This window comes from Nelumbo lutea, chromosome 6 (assembly GCF_056320005.1).
Source record: "Nelumbo lutea isolate HS-2025 chromosome 6, American lotus-T2T, whole genome shotgun sequence".
NCBI classification, from domain to species: Eukaryota; Viridiplantae; Streptophyta; class Magnoliopsida; order Proteales; family Nelumbonaceae; genus Nelumbo; species Nelumbo lutea.
This window is the reverse complement of record NC_142689.1, coordinates 49,706,915-49,726,179: the sequence shown is the minus strand read 5'-3', so window position 1 is coordinate 49,726,179 and position 19,265 is coordinate 49,706,915. Positions and strand designations below refer to the sequence as shown.

General features: G+C 37.2%; 1 protein-coding gene across 10 annotated transcripts in view; it reads left to right on the top strand.

The window, feature by feature from the left end:
• The first annotated feature begins 4,459 nt into the window (after positions 1-4,459).
• Positions 4,460-19,265, top strand: part of LOC148848848 (ubiquitin C-terminal hydrolase 12-like) — a 51,373-nt gene continuing 36,567 nt past the window's right edge. For 4 of the 10 annotated variants that reach the window (XR_016100577.1, XR_016100576.1, XM_088949015.1 and 1 more), the window contains exons 1-14: positions 4,561-4,720; positions 5,007-5,070; positions 5,273-5,423; positions 5,525-5,682; positions 6,203-6,468; positions 6,576-6,794; positions 6,885-6,993; positions 7,089-7,204; positions 9,065-9,163; positions 16,106-16,215; positions 16,392-16,466; positions 18,724-18,802; positions 18,945-19,091; positions 19,176-19,256. Coding sequence is in view for 6 of the 10 variants with exons in the window: in XM_088949015.1 (XP_088805141.1) it covers positions 4,691-4,720; positions 5,007-5,070; positions 5,273-5,423; positions 5,525-5,682; positions 6,203-6,468; positions 6,576-6,794; positions 6,885-6,993; positions 7,089-7,204; positions 9,065-9,163; positions 16,106-16,215; positions 16,392-16,466; positions 18,724-18,802; positions 18,945-19,091; positions 19,176-19,256 (1,704 nt within the window). In the remaining 4 variants the exon portion in view is untranslated. Of the gene's footprint in view, positions 4,721-5,006; positions 5,071-5,176; positions 5,424-5,524; positions 5,683-6,202; positions 6,469-6,575; positions 6,795-6,884; positions 6,994-7,088; positions 7,205-9,064; positions 9,164-16,105; positions 16,216-16,391; positions 16,467-18,723; positions 18,803-18,944; positions 19,092-19,175; positions 19,257-19,265 lie in introns of all 10 variants that reach the window. The other 6 variants (XR_016100579.1, XR_016100578.1, XM_088949016.1 and 3 more) reach the window with 3 other exon arrangements.

Below are 19,265 nucleotides of genomic sequence, written 5' to 3'. Positions count from 1 at the left end.
CAATGACTAGCACGTACGCTAATTTTTCAATTTTTGGATACCTCGTTTATGCGTCCTGCAAAACTTTAATAACATAGTAGATGGGTTGTTGAACCCGATCTACCTCTTTTATTAGTACCGAGCTGACTACCTCGTCACTCGCGGAAGGTACAACTTCAAAATATCTCCCTCCTCGGGTAGGGTCAAAACCGGGATGTTGGCGAGATACCTTTTGAGCTTGTCGAAAGCGAACTGGCACTCTTCAGTCCATTCGAAGTCTTTGCTTCTCTTAATCGCCTCAAAGAAAGGCAGGCAACAATCTGCTAATTTAGACATGAAACGACTCAGAGCGGCTATTCGATCATTCAACTTTTGAACCTCTTTCAATTTTCGGGGCGGTCTCATGTCTAGGATTGCCTTAATTTTCTCGGGGTTGGCCACGATTCCTCGTCGGTTAACGATGTAACCCAGGAACTTACCCGAAATGACACCGAAGATGCATTTGTTGGGATTTGATTTCATATTGTACTTACGCAAAATTTGAAAAACACAAGATAAGTTTACAAGTCTTTGATGACCATGTCGTCTAGGCCATTTTTTACAAGTCTTTGAAAAGTTGCCCCGGCATTTTTCAGTACAAAGGGCATGACTTTGTAGCAGTATAGGCCAAGGTCAGTTATAAAGGCCATTTTTTCCTCATCGGCAAGGTCCATTCTGATCTGGTTGTAGCCCAAATAAGCATCCAAGAAGCTCAACAACTCGTGCCCTGAGGTCGCATCCACCAAATGCTCAATTTTGGGAAGTGGGAAGCAGTCCTTTGGGCAAGCTCGATTCAGGTCAGTATAGTCGACACACATGTGCCACTTACCATTGACATTTTTTACTAGAACGGGTTTAGCCACCCAGCTCGGGTAATGGACCTCCCTAATGAAATCGGCTGCAAGGAGTTTCCCAACCTCCTTGTTAACTATTCTCCAGCTTTCTAGGGCTAAGTTGCGTTTCTTCTATATAACGGGCCTAACTACAGGATCAGTGTGCAATTTGTGAGTGATTATGCTGGGGTCTATGCCGGGCATTTCTGCCACAGACCATGCAAAAACATCTAAGTTTAGAAGTAAGAAGTTTACCAGTTGAGATCGCAGAGGCTCATCAATCGAAGCGCCGATATGGAGAGTCTTGGTGGGATCTTCCTCTGAAATGGGTATAGAGATCGTCTCTTCTATTGGTGAAGCTCGCTCCTCATGGTACTCTATTGATCGCTCCAACTCGAGGTCATCTACTGCCTTGGCTTTCCCTTTGAGGGCGGCGATGTAGCATTTGCGAGACTCGAGTTGGTCGCCCCGCACTACCCCAACTTCAAAGTCCGTGCGGAACTTCATGGCCAAGTAATAGGTGGACACCACTGCGCGTAGAGCATAGGTGATAGGCCGACCTATTATGGCGTTGTACAGGGAGGAAGTTGCAACCACTAGGAAAGTGTGGTCGAATCTCACTATGCTAGGCTAGGTACCGACCTCCACAGGTATTGTGACTCTTCACAGGGGCCTGACTTTCTCTCCGTTGAAGCCTACCAAGGGAGTGTTTGCGGGCTTGACATCACTCTCCTGAAGTTGCAGCTTGTCGAATGCATCTTTGAAAAGAATGTCCACTGAGCTGCTGGAGTCGACTAGGACATGCTTCACCTCGAAATCATTAATTCTCATCTTTATGACGAGTGCGTCATCGTGGGGGTACTGGACTCCGTGTGCGTCGTCTTCAGTGAAGAAAATGGGTTCTTCTAACCTTGGTCGCTTTGAAAGATTCTGTTCTTCTCTTTTGATCTCACGAGTTGACGTGTTCGCCGCGGTTGAGGAGTAGATCGCAACAACCAATCTGTCGGTGATCATATGTATTACTCCTCGAATTGGCCTCTCTTCGGGCAGCTGTCTCAGCGGCTGCTCGTTATGCCTATTGCTGGATTCGGGGGCATCTCTATTTTTCTCCCCCTGCTGACCTGTTTAACTTTTATTATCATTTAGTACAAAATTTTTCAGATATCCGTGACAGATGAGTTCTTTTATCTCGTCACAGATGTTCTTACAATTTTTGGTGCTATGACCGTGATCTTTGTGAAAGTGGTAGTATACATTTCAGTTCCTTGTGTTTGGGTCTCCTCTCATCCGAGGTGGCCACTTCACGTAAGAAGCATCATTGATTGCCAAGAGGATTTTTGCTCGCTTCACGTTCAAGGGAGTATAATTTCTTTCAGTTTGAGGAGCTTGGGAATGTTGATCCGGTTTTCCTCCTCGAACTGGCTCGTCTTTCTTTCTTTTGTTGTCCCCGTTAGTTGAGGTCTCACCTTCTCTTTTTCTCTTATGTAGTGGATTCTCGCTCTTCTGGTTCATCTTTTCCTCTGTTCCGATGAACTGGTCAACGAGCTTGAGAAACTCTGTGACATCTTTTGGTTTGTTAGCAACCACGTGCCACTGGAATTCCTTGTGAGTGATTCCTCTCCTTATAGCTGTAAGTCTCACAGCGGGGTCTAGATCTGGAATATGCAAGCATGCATCGTTAAATCTCTTGATGTAGATGCAGATAGATTCTCATTCTCTTTAGACTATGCTAATGAGGCTTTTCTGGGACCTCGGACTCCTCTTACTATTAATGAAGTGTGAGGTAAAGATCTGCACGAACTACACCCAACTCTTGATTGTCCCAGGTGCAAGGTTTCTATACCATGTGCGAGCTACCCCCTTAAAAGTTGTGGAAAAAACAACGCACATGCAGGATTCATTTGCTCCGGCTAGGTGCATTTGAGACTGAAATGAATCTACAAGGTTTCTATACCATGTGCGAGCTACCCCCTTAAAAGTTGTGGAAAAAACAACGCACATGCAGGATTCATTTGCTCCGGCCAGGTGCATTTGAGACTGAAATGAATCTACATGGTTGTTTAGATCGAACGACCCATCATATTTGTCTAAGGGAGGTACCTTGAAATCCTTTGGCATTGGAGTGGCCAAGAGTTCGAGAGATAGAGGAGAAGGCACAGAAAGGAGTGGAGTGGTCTTCATGGTCCCCAAGCTCGCCTCTTCTTTTCCCTTAGGCAATTTGGGGGAGTTTTGGACTACTGCTCGGCAAGATCTGGGGCGTCGCCTTTGCTGCCTCTTCACCGGCTCTGCGTTAGTGCTACTAGCCTCAGTATTGTCAGGTACCGTTCTCATTGACAATTGCTTGAACTGTTGACGACGGATACTGTGAACTGAAGGGCCTTGTCAGGAGTCCGCGGCCAGAGCCCTAAACCGGTTCTCCGCGAGTGGAACTTCGAATTGTGAGGAGGGTGGGAGGTGGGAGCAGTAATCTGTCTCTCCCTCCTGTGAACAGAAGGTCTGGTGGATTGGGTGCCTCCAGACCTACTTACTTGTTGCGAGGTGGGAGCAGTAATCTGTCTCTCCCTCCTGTCACAGGACAAGACTTGACTCCCCAGAAGGTTCTGAATTTGGGAGGTCTCCCCCTGGTGAGGAGGGTGTTCGCTACGACTGCGAGACTTGATTTGTTGCGTAGCCGGATACCGAGGTGGAACCGGCTGTTGATTCTGCGGCAATGGAGGGAACTGTTGCTGGTACTGCTGCTGATAGACATGGTGGAGGACTTGCTACTGGTACAACTAGAATTGTTGGACCTGTTGCATTTGGGCCTATATGCAGTGCACCAGGTCGTCGAATTGATTCTGTCCGACCACTGGAGGAATAAAAGAGGGCTTTGCGTACCTACTGCAAAAGGGAGTGGTGCAATGACTTTGGTTATTTATATTTTTATAATGAGTTTAGATAAAAGTACTGAAATTATCATTTTTTTTAACTATTAATGAAATTATGCACAATTACCCGTTCATTTGGATGGCGCAAGCATTAATGAATTAAGTCATGAAGCATAATGTACAAGGAATCTCGTGTAGACCCAAATTTGAGATCCACATGACATCCATACACGTCGATCATGTGCGCTTTTTTTTTTTTTTTCTAATTTCTCATCGTTCCAAAGAAAAGAAGAGCTCCCCATATTATTTCATGATTACGTTACCGTTGGATAATCTGGATTTTTCGGACAGATAATCGGATACTGATAAAACCGTGCACCTTAATTACACCAAAACACAAAATCATTCTCTTCCGAAAACCCGGCTGGACCAGATCGTCAATCTGCTAAGCTGAGCCTCCTCGTGGGTGTTGAAAGCTCCAACACTGTACTTGCTTGACCAATGGGCAAGACCAGACTGGTCCAGCTGACACTTTCAGTTCTTTTGTTTAATCGGGTTATACTGGACCGATCAAATCGAACCAGACCGATATCTTTAAAGAGTAAAGACCTTCGATCGGGTAGTATGGGGCTTCCCCAGTCCCCCTACCTTAACGTGGATAGTTCCGAAGACGGTAGACCGTCTTTTGGGTCTACCATTGAGGGTAGTCTATGAGATCTGCTACTGGTATGAATGGGAAGTAGTGAAGTATTAGCATGTGCAATAGACCTTCTCTGAGTTTTATTGTCAAGAAATACCCAAACTACCCCTCCTCGAAATAAAACCCATTGCCTTTTTCCTAAACCAGTTTTTCGGTGGTGTCTCGTTGCAGAAAGCCCCGTTCTCCTTTCTCTCTATTGTTCGTTCGCTTGCAGTTCATTGTTCTCTGCTGTTCGCAGATTCGTCGATCGGACGATTCTCCTATCTCCATCCATGACTTTGATGACTCCCCCACCGTTAGATGTATAACACGAAATCTCTCTCTCTCTCTCCCCCTCTCTAGCTCTATCTATCTATTTATCGGAAAATTGATTATTTTCGGTGCTTCGCTGTTTTTTCTCTCGGGGGCTAGTTTGGTTTATGCTATTTGTATCGATTTTGGTGGTCTAGGGTTTGGGTTCGATTTGGAGGGTCTGAATTGACCGCAATTTCGGAATTCCATTACGATGCTGTTCGATTTCTAGGGTTTTGATTCAATCGAGGGTGGGTTTTACTGGATCCGAGCTTTGATTCGTGCTTCTTTTTGCAGCAAGAGGACGACGAGATGTTGGTTCCCCATTCGGATTTTGCAGATGGTCCGCAGCCAATGGAAGGTAATGTTTCTATCTATAAACCAATCTGTTTTGCCAATTTTGTTGTTCGATTTTTGAATCTCTGGTGCGCGGTCAGTTCGATTTGATGGAGGTAATCCAAACTTAGGTCTTTATTGCACGCGAGTTGCAGTGTTTGGTATCATGTAAATGATGGGAAATGATATTAGGGTTTTGATTTTTGAATTTCTCTTCTACCTATTAGTAGTGGCACAAGCAGAAACTGCTAGTACGGTGGAGAGTCAGCCAGTGGAGGATCCTCCCTCATCGAGATTTACGTGGACAATCGAAAATTTTTCTAGGCTGAACACCAAGAAACACTATTCCGAAATTTTCATTGTTGGCGGTTATAAATGGTAAGCGGGTCTCCCATCTCTATCAGATTTCTTTCGATACTTGAGGGTAGTTGATCCTGTTAGTGTTGATCAAGTTTGAGCCTTTGCATTGCTTTGGGCAGGCGGGTGCTTATTTTTCCGAAGGGAAACAACGTGGACCATTTGTCTATGTATCTAGATGTTGCAGATTCTGCAAGCTTGCCTTATGGGTGGAGTAGATATGCCCAGTTCAGCTTGGCCGTGATAAATCAAATACACAACAAGTATACTGTTAGAAAAGGTACATTTTTTCCCATCTTGATATTTGCATGCTGTTGGATAGATTTCTATGTTAAAATCCTTATTTTTTTTCCTTAGTTACTTACATGAGCATAGTTGTGGTCACTACTTGATTTTTCTACGTGAATTTTGTGAGCATTTGTTGTTGTTATTATCATTATTATCATTATTATTATTATTTAAATCGGTAATGTTGATTGCATATAATCTAATGTGGATTTCAGTTGGTACTGTCATAATAAATACCAGCTGTTTTCTTTCATTTATTGCATTACTGATAAAATATGTGTTATACCATTATGTCATGGCTTTGGTATATAATCTTCTTGAAAAGGGTTTTCCTTTTTATATTGGAGGTGTTGTTTTTTATGGTTACAACTCTTCTGTCAACTTCCCTTGGAAAGGAAACCACAACTCCTTCTACTTGGAACTATGTAAATTGTTATTGGCTCAAATTCCATTATTTTCAATAATAAGAAATACATGGGGCTTGAGTGTAATTCAATTCTTGCATTGTGCAGACACACAACACCAGTTCAATGCACGTGAGAGTGATTGGGGTTTCACATCATTCATGCCTCTCAGTGAGCTATATGACCCAAGTAGAGGGTATCTTGTGAATGATACATGTATAGTTGAAGCTGAGGTTGCAGTCCGTAGGGTTGTGGATTATTGGACGTATGATTCAAAAAAGGAAACGGGTTACGTTGGACTTAAGAACCAAGGAGCAACCTGTTACATGAATTCTCTGCTCCAGACTCTGTACCATATTCCTTACTTCAGAAAGGTTAGAAACTTAGTATACATGCAGATATTCTCTTTATCTAGTTCAGGGTAACTTATCATCTTATGAAGAAGAAAACCTTTTTTTTTTGTCTGGAATTTATATATCAGGCTGTATACCACATGCCAACAACTGAGAATGATATGCCATCGGGAAGCATCCCTCTGGCTCTGCAGAGCTTATTCTACAAGCTCCAGTACAGTGACAACAGTGTTGCAACAAAAGAGCTTACCAAGTCTTTTGGATGGGACACATACGATTCTTTCATGCAGCATGATGTGCAGGAACTTAATAGGGTTTTGTGTGAAAAGCTTGAAGACAAAATGAAGGTGTTTTTTGGTGAACATAATCTTTTTTTTAGAAAGTTTCATCTCATTGCCAGGACTATTTTGATTTTGATTTTTTGTTTGGGTGTTCAGGGGACTGTTGTAGAGGGTACAATACAGCAATTATTTGAAGGGCACCATATGAACTACATTGAATGCATCAATGTAGATTACAAGTCTACAAGGAAGGAGTCATTTTATGGTATTTTTGTTTTAATTTCAATCTGAATTGTAGAATGGATTTTATTGCCCTTGCCAATCTCCTGTGGTGCTGAAGTGCCCATGTATAAATGACAGATCTTCAGCTTGATGTCAAAGGCTGTAAAGATGTTTATGCTTCTTTTGATAAGTATGTAGAAGTTGAACGTCTTGAAGGTGATAACAAGTATCATGCTGAGCAACATGGGCTACAGGTATAAAGGCCGGATAACAATTTATGTGAAAAGCTTATACAACTTCTGTGTCTAAATACTTTAATAAAAAGTGGCTTAAGGCAATTAGTTGTTTTTTTTTGATAAATTTTAAGGCAGTTAGTTGTTTTTGATTTTTGATGACCTTTTTCCCATCCCCTCCAAAATGCAGCATTTTATTTTTTCCCCAAGCAAATGGTATGTTAAATGCCAACATACCATTGATAGCATATTAATTTATCTTATTCATTTGATGGGTAACTGTTAAATTTTATTAAACATGAAACAAAAAATGTCACATATAATACATGCCATATATTCCTTAGCTTTAGACTAGTATTTTCCACCTAGTCCTTTTCCTTTACTCATTACATTCAACATTCAGACAATTGACTGCAAAATAATTGAATCCCATTTGCCCCTTGTTTTGCCATTGCACCAGCTATACAGTTTATTAATAAGCTCTTTCCGTTCTCATTAGATCATGGTATTCCTCCCTTGTGCTTTGCCTTCTCTGAGTGGATTACTCTGATTTGAAAGATAGAAATAGTTTCAAATGAAATAGTTTTCCTTTGTTGCAGAAATTGAACAAGAGGATAAAGGGAGAACATTGTTATAGTTGTTGTAGTCATCATTATCTAAGCCTTGTTTCAAGTTTCATCCATATGGGGTTGGCTACATGAATCCTGTTTCATTATTCCGTTCTCTTCAGTTTCATACATGTTGTTAAATTATGAGCCCTTAAATCATTTCTTAGTAGTTGCTACCACAATCCATGTTCTTCTAGCCCTTTCAAATTATGGGCCCTTAAATTGTGAGTCCTTAAAACATTTCTTGGGCATCTATTTTCTTTTCTATTTTTCTTCCATTTGGTAGCTTTCCTTTTGGAATAACAAGTCTTTACACCTGATTTATTTTAGTCTTGTAGTAAGGAAAAATCTATTTGACTTGAGTTTGACCCACTTTTAAATGCTATTGAGTGTTCATTCATGTGAAATTGTAACCTTTTTTATATTCAATGAAAGCCTTGTTTTATTCTTCTTATTATTAAAAAATGTTATTAAATGTTCATTTATCAAAAGAATGTTGTTAAATGTTCATTCTTTTTAAAATGTCTTTAGTATTGTCATATTATTAGCTGTTACAGATTTTAAAACTATATCTCTTGTTTCATTCTTCTCCAATGACCATGGTTTAAAATACCGACATGCATGATGCACATTTTTTTTTTCACATAATGTGATTCAAATAGTTGAAACTATTTTTTTTTTCTGTCTGAGTTTTTTAATGATGGACATGTTGGGGAGTGTTTAGTGTTTGAACATCAACGTTGCAATATTTTGAACCTTGCCTCAAACCAAAATCCTCCATGCACATATTGTACCCTACACTTGCTTTCCCCACAAATCAAATTTTATCTCCTTTATAATGATCTTCTATTCATTTGGAATTTCTTGTATTATGACTTCCTCCTTGCGTAGAGGGTTTGCTGGTTGTTTGAGCATTTTTATTCTTTTTTTTGGGGGTAGGTAATAGGTTGTGATGGTGGTGGCATGCAATATTATCTAGTTATATTTGCCAATCAAAATAAAAATCTACATTGTATTAAATGAGAAAATACAAATGTCTTAATTTTCAATGCAGTGGTTTGTTTGAATAACTTGTGATTTATTAAAAATAATAATAAAATTTTCTAGCTTTTAGCCATGTGAACTGATTTAGTTTAATGCTTAATTCTGGTAATTGAACAAAAATTATGACATTTATCATCTTTTTATTTATCTTTTCTTTTCATTTGGATTGGATTAAGTATGCTGCTTGAAGATGGTTATTAAAGGGACTACTACTATTTGATTCTTTCAGGATGCTAGAAAGGGGGTCCTTTTCATTGATTTTCCTCCTGTCCTTCAACTTCAGCTCAAACGATTTGAATATGATTTCATGCGAGATACTATGGTCAAGGTTAGTGATATTACTTGAATCATTATTTGTTTAATTTTTTTTTTGTGTATTCTAACTATTTTTCCACTTTTGGTGAATATATTAGTTTTGATTTTTTATTTGTTTTGGTTTTAATAGGAAATATTAGATTTCATGAACATACAATGATATAGCAGCTTTACTATTATACTAGATGTGAGGGTGGGCCTTGGTGCAACGGTTAGTTGCTTTATTGTGACCTGGGTGACCAGGGTTCAAATCTTGGAAATGGCTCTCTGTATGTGCAGGAGTAGGGCTGCATACATCTGTCCCTCCCTAGATCCTGCATTGGCAGGAGCCTCGTGTACTGGGATGCCCTTTTTTACAATTACACTAGAAGGTGTTTCCTTATCATATGCATGTAAGGGAAAATAATATGTAGAAAGTTGTCAATCTTAGTGTCTAATGATCTCATCCTGGTTGCTTTTGATGTTCATCTGCATCTTGTCCAACAATCTCATTGCTAAGTGAATCAATATGTCTCTGCAAAATTTTTGGGAGTGATTGGAACATCCTTCAACATTCCTTCTATTTTTTTTTAATCAGTAACTGAAATGGGGTTTATTAATGTTCAAAAAGAATGTAGTACAAATTGCAATGTGCAACGACACCCTTTTACATTTGGCTATCTCTTGCTTCTTCCTCTCTTCATTTTGTTTACATATGCCAATTGCTGTTTAAGCGATGACTCTCCTAAACAATCCACTTCTATTGGCCCTTGCCTGGCCAATACATTTGACAACTGTTAGCAGACCTTTTTAATGCAAGAGAAAGTTGTTCTTGTTTTCAAAGCTAAAGCATGTGGTTCTCTCATTATATGCCTAATGCCTGTATTTCCATGTACACAACTTGTTTAATTTGTGAGCAATTCCAATATAAGTCGACTGTTGCCTTCCACGGTTCCACCACATCTCTATCATTACATCTTTTACTTAACCTTGGTGCATGTAGGACTGCCAACAGCTCCACCCTTTTTGAGTGACCATAGTTTCCAAGGCGTCTAGGCAATTCTGGGCGACACTGGGGCGCCTAGTCGCCTAGGCAATAAAAATTTTATAATATAAAAATCTGACTTTTGGCTAGTTTCCTCGTTTTATATACCATTCAGCATGTATGTTAATTGAAAAAATAGCATTTCTCTTTATTAAGAACATTAAATTTCCTCTAAAAATGGGGCAAATCATCACATCTAAAAGATAAAAATCTTTTACGTACATTAATTTCATTATTTTCAAAAATAATACTACTATAGAGAAAATTCATATTAATTAGCAACTAAAGATGGTTATCAACTTTATATGATAAATATTCAAGATGGAAAGTAAAATAGAAAAAAAACAAGGATGGAGTTTCTGTTTTATTTAATTAGAGAGAGAGAGAGAATAGAAAAAATAACTTTATTATTCTATTCTTTCTTTCCTCTTTCTTTTCTTTCCTTCTTTCTTTTTCTCTTCTCAAAACCCTTTGATCCTTTAAATTTTAATAGTAAAACATTAAAACAAAGTATAATTGATGTATATAGCATATAATAAAATGTATTAACACATACATTAATAAGATACAGCAATATAAATGATATTATAAAAGGTGCCCGCCTTGTCATTTTTGTTTCCTAGGCGGGCGCTTAGTCTCCTATGCGGGCACCTAGTTGCCTAGAAGGGCGCCTAATTGCTAAAAGTCAAGGCATTTGGGCGAGGCACCCAGCCAAGGGTCCCTAGTCGCCTAGGCGATGCCTTGACAACTATGTGAGTGACTATTCCTGATTGTACAAGAATACATGGTCAAGATGATGACACCATTGTTTCTGAAAACTCCTTCCATTCCTGAAGCTCCCTGGTTGCCAAAGCTGCAACCATTGAATTTTAATTTGTTTAGATTATTTATTGGTGGCATTTCAAACAACCTTTTGTCTCCCTTGGTGCCCTACACAGAGTTTGTTCGTTTATTATTCTATTAGCCAGGACCCGTGCGATGCACGGGATTTGTTAAGCAAAAGCTAAACAATAGAAGCACATAAGAGTATAGAATTATTTTATATTTTTAACTTTTTAAATAGTTAATAATTATTTATATTTTATATAGTACTTTTAATGAATTTTTTACAATACAAAAAATAACAATAATTAATTTTAGCTAGGGTTGCTCATCGAACTAATGAAACCGACCAACCCAATCAACTCGACCCGAGCTGGTCAGTTTTCTAGTATTTCCGGTCGATTTTAGTCCAATAATCTCCCAACCTGATGAGGTTGGACCAATTTTGCTTTGGCCATTTGTAAACTGACCAAAATTGAACGATTTGACCATAATATATATATATATATATATATATATATATATATATATTACTATTATTTTATATTTTAAATATAATTTTTTAATACAAGAAAGTGGGAAATTTCCATATTTCTTAGTCTAAAATATTTATTTATTATCATAAATTTAATTTTTAATAATGCCACTGTAATTTTTGAAATTTAAATGTTCTTAATAAAGACAATTGCTATGTTTTTTCAATTAACATACATGCTGAATGGTATTTACAACTAGGAAACTAGCCAAAAGTCAGTTTTTTATATTATAAGATTTTTATCACCTAGGCGACTAGGTGCCCCAATGTCGCCTAGAATTGCCTAGATGCCTTGAAAACTATGCCTATTAGTGGAAAGGTTTGAGAGAAGGCTAGCAAGCTGCAAAGGGAATTATATTTCGTTGGTAGGGGGAATTACATTGATCAACTCCACCCTAGCAAATCTCTTGTGTACTACAGGTCGGTTTTTAGGATGCCCCAAGCAGTGGTAAGGACTGAAAAGATTATGAGAGATTTCATTTGGGAACATGGGGAAGGGAAGAAAGATCACTTGGTTAGTTGAAGGAGAAGGGGGACTGGGCATTGGAAATGTTAAGTTGAAATATATGGCTTTGTTGAGTAAACAAAAGTTTCCCTAAAGAAAATGAGAAGTCCATGGGCTGCCAAACAATGGGTGGGATGCGGGTTGCTTGCATAGAGCTACTTTGGCTGCTCCTTGGAAGGCTATCCACAACATTCTTCCTGTGTTCCTCACTCACATAAGGTATGACTTGTCTTTGGGTCAGAGAATTAGGTTTAACAATGGGTGGGATGTGGGTTGCTTGCATAGAACTACTTTGGCTGCTCCTTGGATATCCACAACATTCTTCCTGTGTTCCTCACTCACATAAGGTATGACTTGTCTTTGGGTCAGAGAATTAGGTTTTGGGAGGATATTTGGGTCGGGGGTTTCCGTCTTTCCTTTCTCTCTTTGATCTCTCTAGATTTAAAGGTAAACTTGTTTCTGATTTTATCAGCTCATCCTCATCCTAATCAGGCTTGAATTGGAGTCCGGGCTTTACTAGAAACCTTAGATAATCTTAAATATCTAGAGTTTCTGCTTTGCTTAGCCTGTTGAATTCAGTGGTCTTGGGGAATGGTGGTTCGGATTCTAGAGTGTGGGCCCTTAACCAAACATGGGCATTTTGTTGCAAGTCTTTTCTGAACTCTCTTGTAGCCACCTCTCTTTCTCCTTTCCCTGTTAAGGAGATTTGGTCTCAGCCTATTCCTCCAGGAGTCAATGCTTTCTGTTGGGAAGTGTATCATGGCTCCATTAACACATATGACTTGTTTTAGAGGAAAAGACCAAATTACTGTTGGTCCCCAAGTTGGTGCTTCTTATGTAAGTTGTATGGTCTGCTATTCATCTATTAATATCCTATCCTTTTGCTATCTTTATTTGGGAGTGGTTTTCATATCTTTTTGGTTTGCAGATGGCTTTCCCCTGATAGTTTGGAAAGATTGTTTAGCTCTCATATTTTTAGTTGCTCTAAAAGAAGAGGCAGGATGATGGGGAGATGCACTAGACGGTGGCACATTGGATGAAAACTTTAATTCTCTTTGCTGGCTTTAAGGTTGAAGATTTCTTCAGCTCGTGGGGACTAATAGTTTACTCTTCTTCTCGAAGACAAAAAGTACATGAGGCCTGGTCACCTCCATTTGTTGAATGGAAGAAATTGAACTTTGATGGTAGCTGCATGGGTAATCCTGGACCATTAGGTATTGGTGGGGTAATCAGGGAAGAAGATGGAAACATTCTAGCCATGTATTCAGGTCCTATTCAACATGGAGATGTGGTAAGATCAGAACTGATGGCAGCAGTGTATGGAGTAGAGAAAGCTAAAGAAATGGGGATTGATAGGCTGATTATTGAATGTGATTGGAAAATAGTTGTGGGTTGGCTGAAAAAGGGGAAGGAGTACTATGACAGCTAAGGAATGAGTTCAGGCACGTCAAATAGATATCTAAAGACATGATGATCCAAATAAGTGGATTAGGAGATCTGCAAACAGTATGGCTGATGGTTTAGCTAAACAAGGAATTCAGAGACAATCTGTGTTTTGGGCTGTTTTGTAAATATTGGGAGAGTTCTTCTTGGGCTTGTTGTCTCTGCTCACAACTTCTTGTTGTATTTCTTTATTTTAAAATTAATGATTCAATTTGTGTTGCTGATAAAAAAAGGGTTGCCTAGGTCCACAGATGAAGCTCAGCTGAACCTAAATGTGCCTTATTTGGCTTATTGTTATGTTCTGATAAGTTAACTTAGGTTTGATGTTTCAGTAGGTAATTTCTGTATTTAGTTATTATACTTATAATTTAAACCAGTGTTTTAAAAGGCATGGGGCGTGCCTCTAGGCGAGGTGCTCCCAAAACGCCCTGAGGTGTATGTCAGAGGTGCTGACACCTCTGAGCCGTATGCCTCATGCACACCTCATATAAAAAGACAGAAAAAAAGGAAAAAAAGAATAAAAAAGGGAAAGGAAAAGAAAGGGAAGGGAAGGGAAAGAAAAAGAAAGAAAGAGAAAAGGAAAGGGAAGGGAAGAAAAGAGGAAAGAAAGTGGTTTGTCCTCGACCCCTTTGGTTGGGGGGCGAAAGGGACGGGAAGGGAAAGAAAAAGAAAGAAAGAGAAGAAAAAATAGAAAAAGGGAAGGGAAGGGAAGAAAAGATAAGAGGAAAGAAAGTGGTCCACCCTCGACCCCTTTGGCTGGGGGGCTTAGCCCCCTAGGCCTCACCCCCCTTTTCAATGCAGCCCAATTTCGACAAGAACACCCCCCCCCTTCAACTAGAGCTATGCATCTTTATTCTTCTTAATATAAAATATTTTCATTAAAAATAAAGAAAATGAGATCCCCCCTTCCTCTTCTTCCTCCTCACCCCTCCTTTTAAGGAGGCTTAAGAGGTGTTACCTATTTCCTTCCTTTATTTTTCCTCTTAAGGAGGCTTAAGAGGTGTTACCTCTTAAGGAGCCTTTATTTTTCCTCTCGTTGCCTAACCCTCTAATCTTTTTTTAAGTAGCCAATTTGTTTGCCTAAATTAGGTGTACCATAGGTGTTCCCTATTTCTTATTTTTCATTTCTGCTGTATGATTTATACAGTTCCTTCCACCCACTCTTGACCTATTTCCCTTTCCATTGCATTTGTCCATATTGGCTTGTCCTTTTGTGTTTCTTTCTTCCTTTTTCTGGTCTAGGTTTTCCCTGTTTTGTTTTTACATCTACTAACTTCAAAGTAATTTCTCCTTTCTCTTTCATTTTCATGCTTCTTTGATATATACTGGTTCCTTGTGTCCGAGATGACCAAGAGTATTAAGGTTTTGCTTACAAGAAGGAGGTATTCCCTTATCTATTTTCTAGATTGATGACTGTCAAGAGGTGGATGTTTATCTTGAACCTGCAGGTTTTTCTCTTATGGATGAAATTGATTAATAAAAACACATAGTGTCTTGATTTTGTAGAGATCTATTTTTGGTTTGAAATAAGTATTGATTTGCCCTGCACCTGAGCGTTGGTTGAAGGAGATTTTGCTATCTCTGATTATATTTTTTAACAATTCTTTTCGTAGTTGTTATCCCATAATATTCTTCACTATTTTCTAGAAGTTTTGACTTATGGGCGTGCACATGCATGTCTATGCTTTATATACAAAAACGTGTACATGTGCATCAGATGTTCTTTTTTAGATTTAATCTCAGTTCTTGTGATGAAAACTGAAAGAGAACTTTATTGAAAGGTAAAAAGGCAATGTGATTTAATCTTAGTTCCTTGAAATTAGTGTAGCCAATGCATCTTGCTAACATAATTATAAAAAAAAATGCATCTTGCTAACACCTAGGTGCTTTTTCACTGTCAAGGTGATCCATCTACAAGGCGGCCAGAATTCAACTTCTTGTAGGAGAAGGTTGCCTCTTTGAGGTCTACACCTAGAACTATGGCTTCCGCCTTTGATCTTTCTGTTGTTGTTGCATTTAATAAATTCTTTTTGTTTTTGATGAAGAAAGATTTTTTCCTAATAGAATATAATATAGTTGAAATTTTGGAGAGTTGGCTGCCTAAAGGAATCACATTGCTAGAAACTTGAATAGAATCTAAGTTCCTCTTTTACTTGACTTAGAAAGTTACCTTAACTTTGACCTTACAGTGTCATGGATGCTTATGGGAGTCCATAGAATGGTGGCTGCTCTGTGATAGAAATAACAGGAAAGCCCAAAACTTGATTTTCTGCAATCTTTTTACCCAAAAGATGTTTGTTTTCTCTCTGTTTTCTGTATTTCTGCTTTGAATGCTACAACTGTTTTCATCATCTTTCCTGGTGAGATAAATTACACAATCTCTTGAAATGTCTTTTTAATCAATTTCTACTTGTTATCTCTGTTTTGTATTTGATTTCTACTTGTATTTAGTGACAGGTTTTATTTTTCTTTCGTTTTCTCTGATTATATCATTCCTTTCTTTGTAGTTTGGGGTGTAAGATGATTTTTCCCTTAAGCAAAAGCACTTTCACAATTATACTTTTTGTATAGTCTATGATTCTGTTGAGAATAGGTTTAATTCCCGGAATTGCTTTGTTTGGTTTAGATAAATGACCGTTATGAGTTCCCTCTGGAACTAGACCTTGATAGAGAGAATGGAAAATACCTGTCACCTGAAGCCGATCGAAGAGTTCGCAACCTTTACACGCTCCACAGGTACCTTCATGATGCTTCCCCTACAATACTAGTTCTCAGAGTGAGTAATTTATATAATTTAAGTTGGGATGGGTTGGTTAAGTATGATACCTTTAACTAAGAGAGGAATATATATTCGTGTTTATGTCAATTTTTTATTTTGTTATGTTCAGGTTCTTACTTTTGTTTGTTTGCAGTGTTTTGGTTCACAGTGGTGGGGTGCATGGTGGACATTATTATGCTTTTATCAGGCCCACTCTCTCTGATCAGTGGTAGGTATAGCTAGAGCTTGTTCACTGAATATTTTTGTTTGGCTGTTGTTAACTTTGGGAAAAATTGCTGGTTAATCAAATGCATTCAACCATAGCAATAAAAAAGCATTTTTCTGTAGCTGCACTATTTTAGGTGGTAAAAATTATTAAGTGCAGACACCTGCAATGGAAGTATCCTACCATACACATGATTTTAAGAACTCTGTTTTCGTCATTTAGATTGAGTAATTTGATATTCTTCATCTCTAGCAATTGTTTCCATGCTGATTGAACTATAAGCTGTTTTTGATTGATCATCTGTACTATATTTATGGTTTTTTTCCCAAACATCCCCTCTATCGTTTGGTCTCTTTTTCTTTACTATTTTCCAGTTGTATTGTTCACCTCGGAGTTTTAAATGTTTAAAGTAGCTATTTTGCTTCCATATATTTATTGTTATGCATACTTTTAATATACCTTTGTTATTGAGGGCTGTTGAATGGTGTAATGGTAAATTTGAGGTTGACAATCACGAGAACATGGTTTTGTGCCTGAGAGTGGCCACTTTATGCAAAAAATGTCAAAAGCAAGGATTAAAGTATCAGATATGGATATAGATACACTTTGGAAACACATCGATACAGACGAAAATATGGAAACACTTGGATATGTTCGGAAAATGCATACAAATTCCTTAAGTATATTAACATCACTAAATCTAATGTCAAAATAATCACAAATAGTGTATAAATACATGGATACAAACGAAAATATGGAAACACTTGGATATGTTAGGAAAATGCATACAGATTCCATAAGTATTGTTAACATCACTAAATCTAATGTCAAAATAATCCCAAATAGTGTAAAATACATAGGAAATGTATACTTTTATGGTATATATGAAAAAATACATTAAATTATTATACTAGGATGCATAAATATCATACAACTTTACTGATAACACATACATTAATCAAGAGTCCAAGACATATATTATATAGTTTTTTACAAATTAATACATACACAACTGTTATTATTTTATTTTCTATTAAAGTCCAAGGCAAAAAAATATGCAACTATTATATTTGAATTATTATATTAATCATTTTTATTTTTTATTTTTTTAATTTTAACATTAATAAAAAAGGTCAACTAAAAATTTAATTCTCAAATTTATGGTAAATAATATATATTTTTTATTTTTGTAAACAAAAAATATGTCATTATAAAATGTAAATTAAAATATCAATTAATAATTTACAAAAATATATAATCTTAAAATATATCAAATTTATTAAAACTTCGAACATACATATCATATGTAAATTCATAATTTTTAATTACGAAAATAATTATTCCATTAATAATATTTTAATTTCTTTAAATTATTAATTTTTTGATATAAATGTAGATTCATTTATATTATATTCTCAAATAATTTGTAAATAATAAATACATTGTTATTTAATACAAGTTAAATATTAATTAATAATTTCTAAAATTTTTAAGATACATATCATGTGCAAATTTATAATTTTTAAGTACTAAAACAGTTATTTTATTTATATACATTTCTTGAGGTTAAAAATCATTTTTTGATATAAATTTGGATTTGATAGATTATATGTTCTATTAGTTTATAAAATATTAACCTTAAATATTATTCTTTTTATTTATAGTTAGGGTGATTGAATATAATATATGCTATTTATTTGAATTGGTTGTGGAGATTAATTGAATAAATGTTAATGTATTTCACTTATTATCATAAAATGAATGTTGGCTTGGTGGTTAAAGGTGTGTTTAATTATTGGGCGTAGGTGTCTTGGGTTCGAATCACGCCACCCTCTAATTTTTATAGCGCGTTTTGTTACAGGCCCTTGATACACCTCCGTATAGCTGAGTATCGGACTGTATTGGATGATACTATACGATACGCACAGATACGGTGGCGTATCGGGCCGATATGCACGGCTGAAAGGATACACTTCAGTCATAGCGTATCCAGTATCGGTGCCTTCTGATACCCATATGATACACTGTATCGGGTGTATCGTACTAATACCTTAATCCTTGGTCAAAAGTTATGTCTGTATCTAGCCCACCCCTCCCAAAACATCAGAGATATCTTGAATCATTATTTGATAATGATCTTTATCTTAATTTCACTATTTAGGATCTCTATCTGTCATGTTTGGTCCTGTATCACTGTGACTGTGTTAGCGCTCTTTAGTGTTGTAAAATCTGATAGTGATTGAGTGATTGTTGCTTTTAGGTTCAAATTTGATGATGAACGAGTAACAAAAGAAGATATGAAGAGGGCACTAGAGGAGCAGTATGGCGGTGAGGAAGAGGTGACACATTTTTAATCAAACTTACAAGTACTTTTTGCATATAAAAATGCATCTCTATCTAAATAAGAAAAATTTGCGCTTCTCAGTGGTAACCTTGATTACTGTTTTATTTTATGCTGCCTTTTCTCTTTTTGCTCGACAGTTACCACAAACGAATCCTGGCTTCAACAATACTCCATTTAAGTTCACAAAGTATTCAAATGCATATATGCTTGTATATATACGCGAAAGTGACAAGGAGAAAATAATTTGCAATGTGGATGAGAAGGATATTGCTGAACACCTTAGGGTAAGATACTTCTTCTATGTATCGTAGATCTGAATTTGTAACTTGACAAGATTTTAATAGAGGGTCTTCAATAACATATTTCAGATAAGGTTGAAGAAAGAACAAGAAGAGAAGGAGCACAAGAAAAAGGAAAAAGCAGAGGCACACCTTTATACTATTATAAAGGTTATGGCT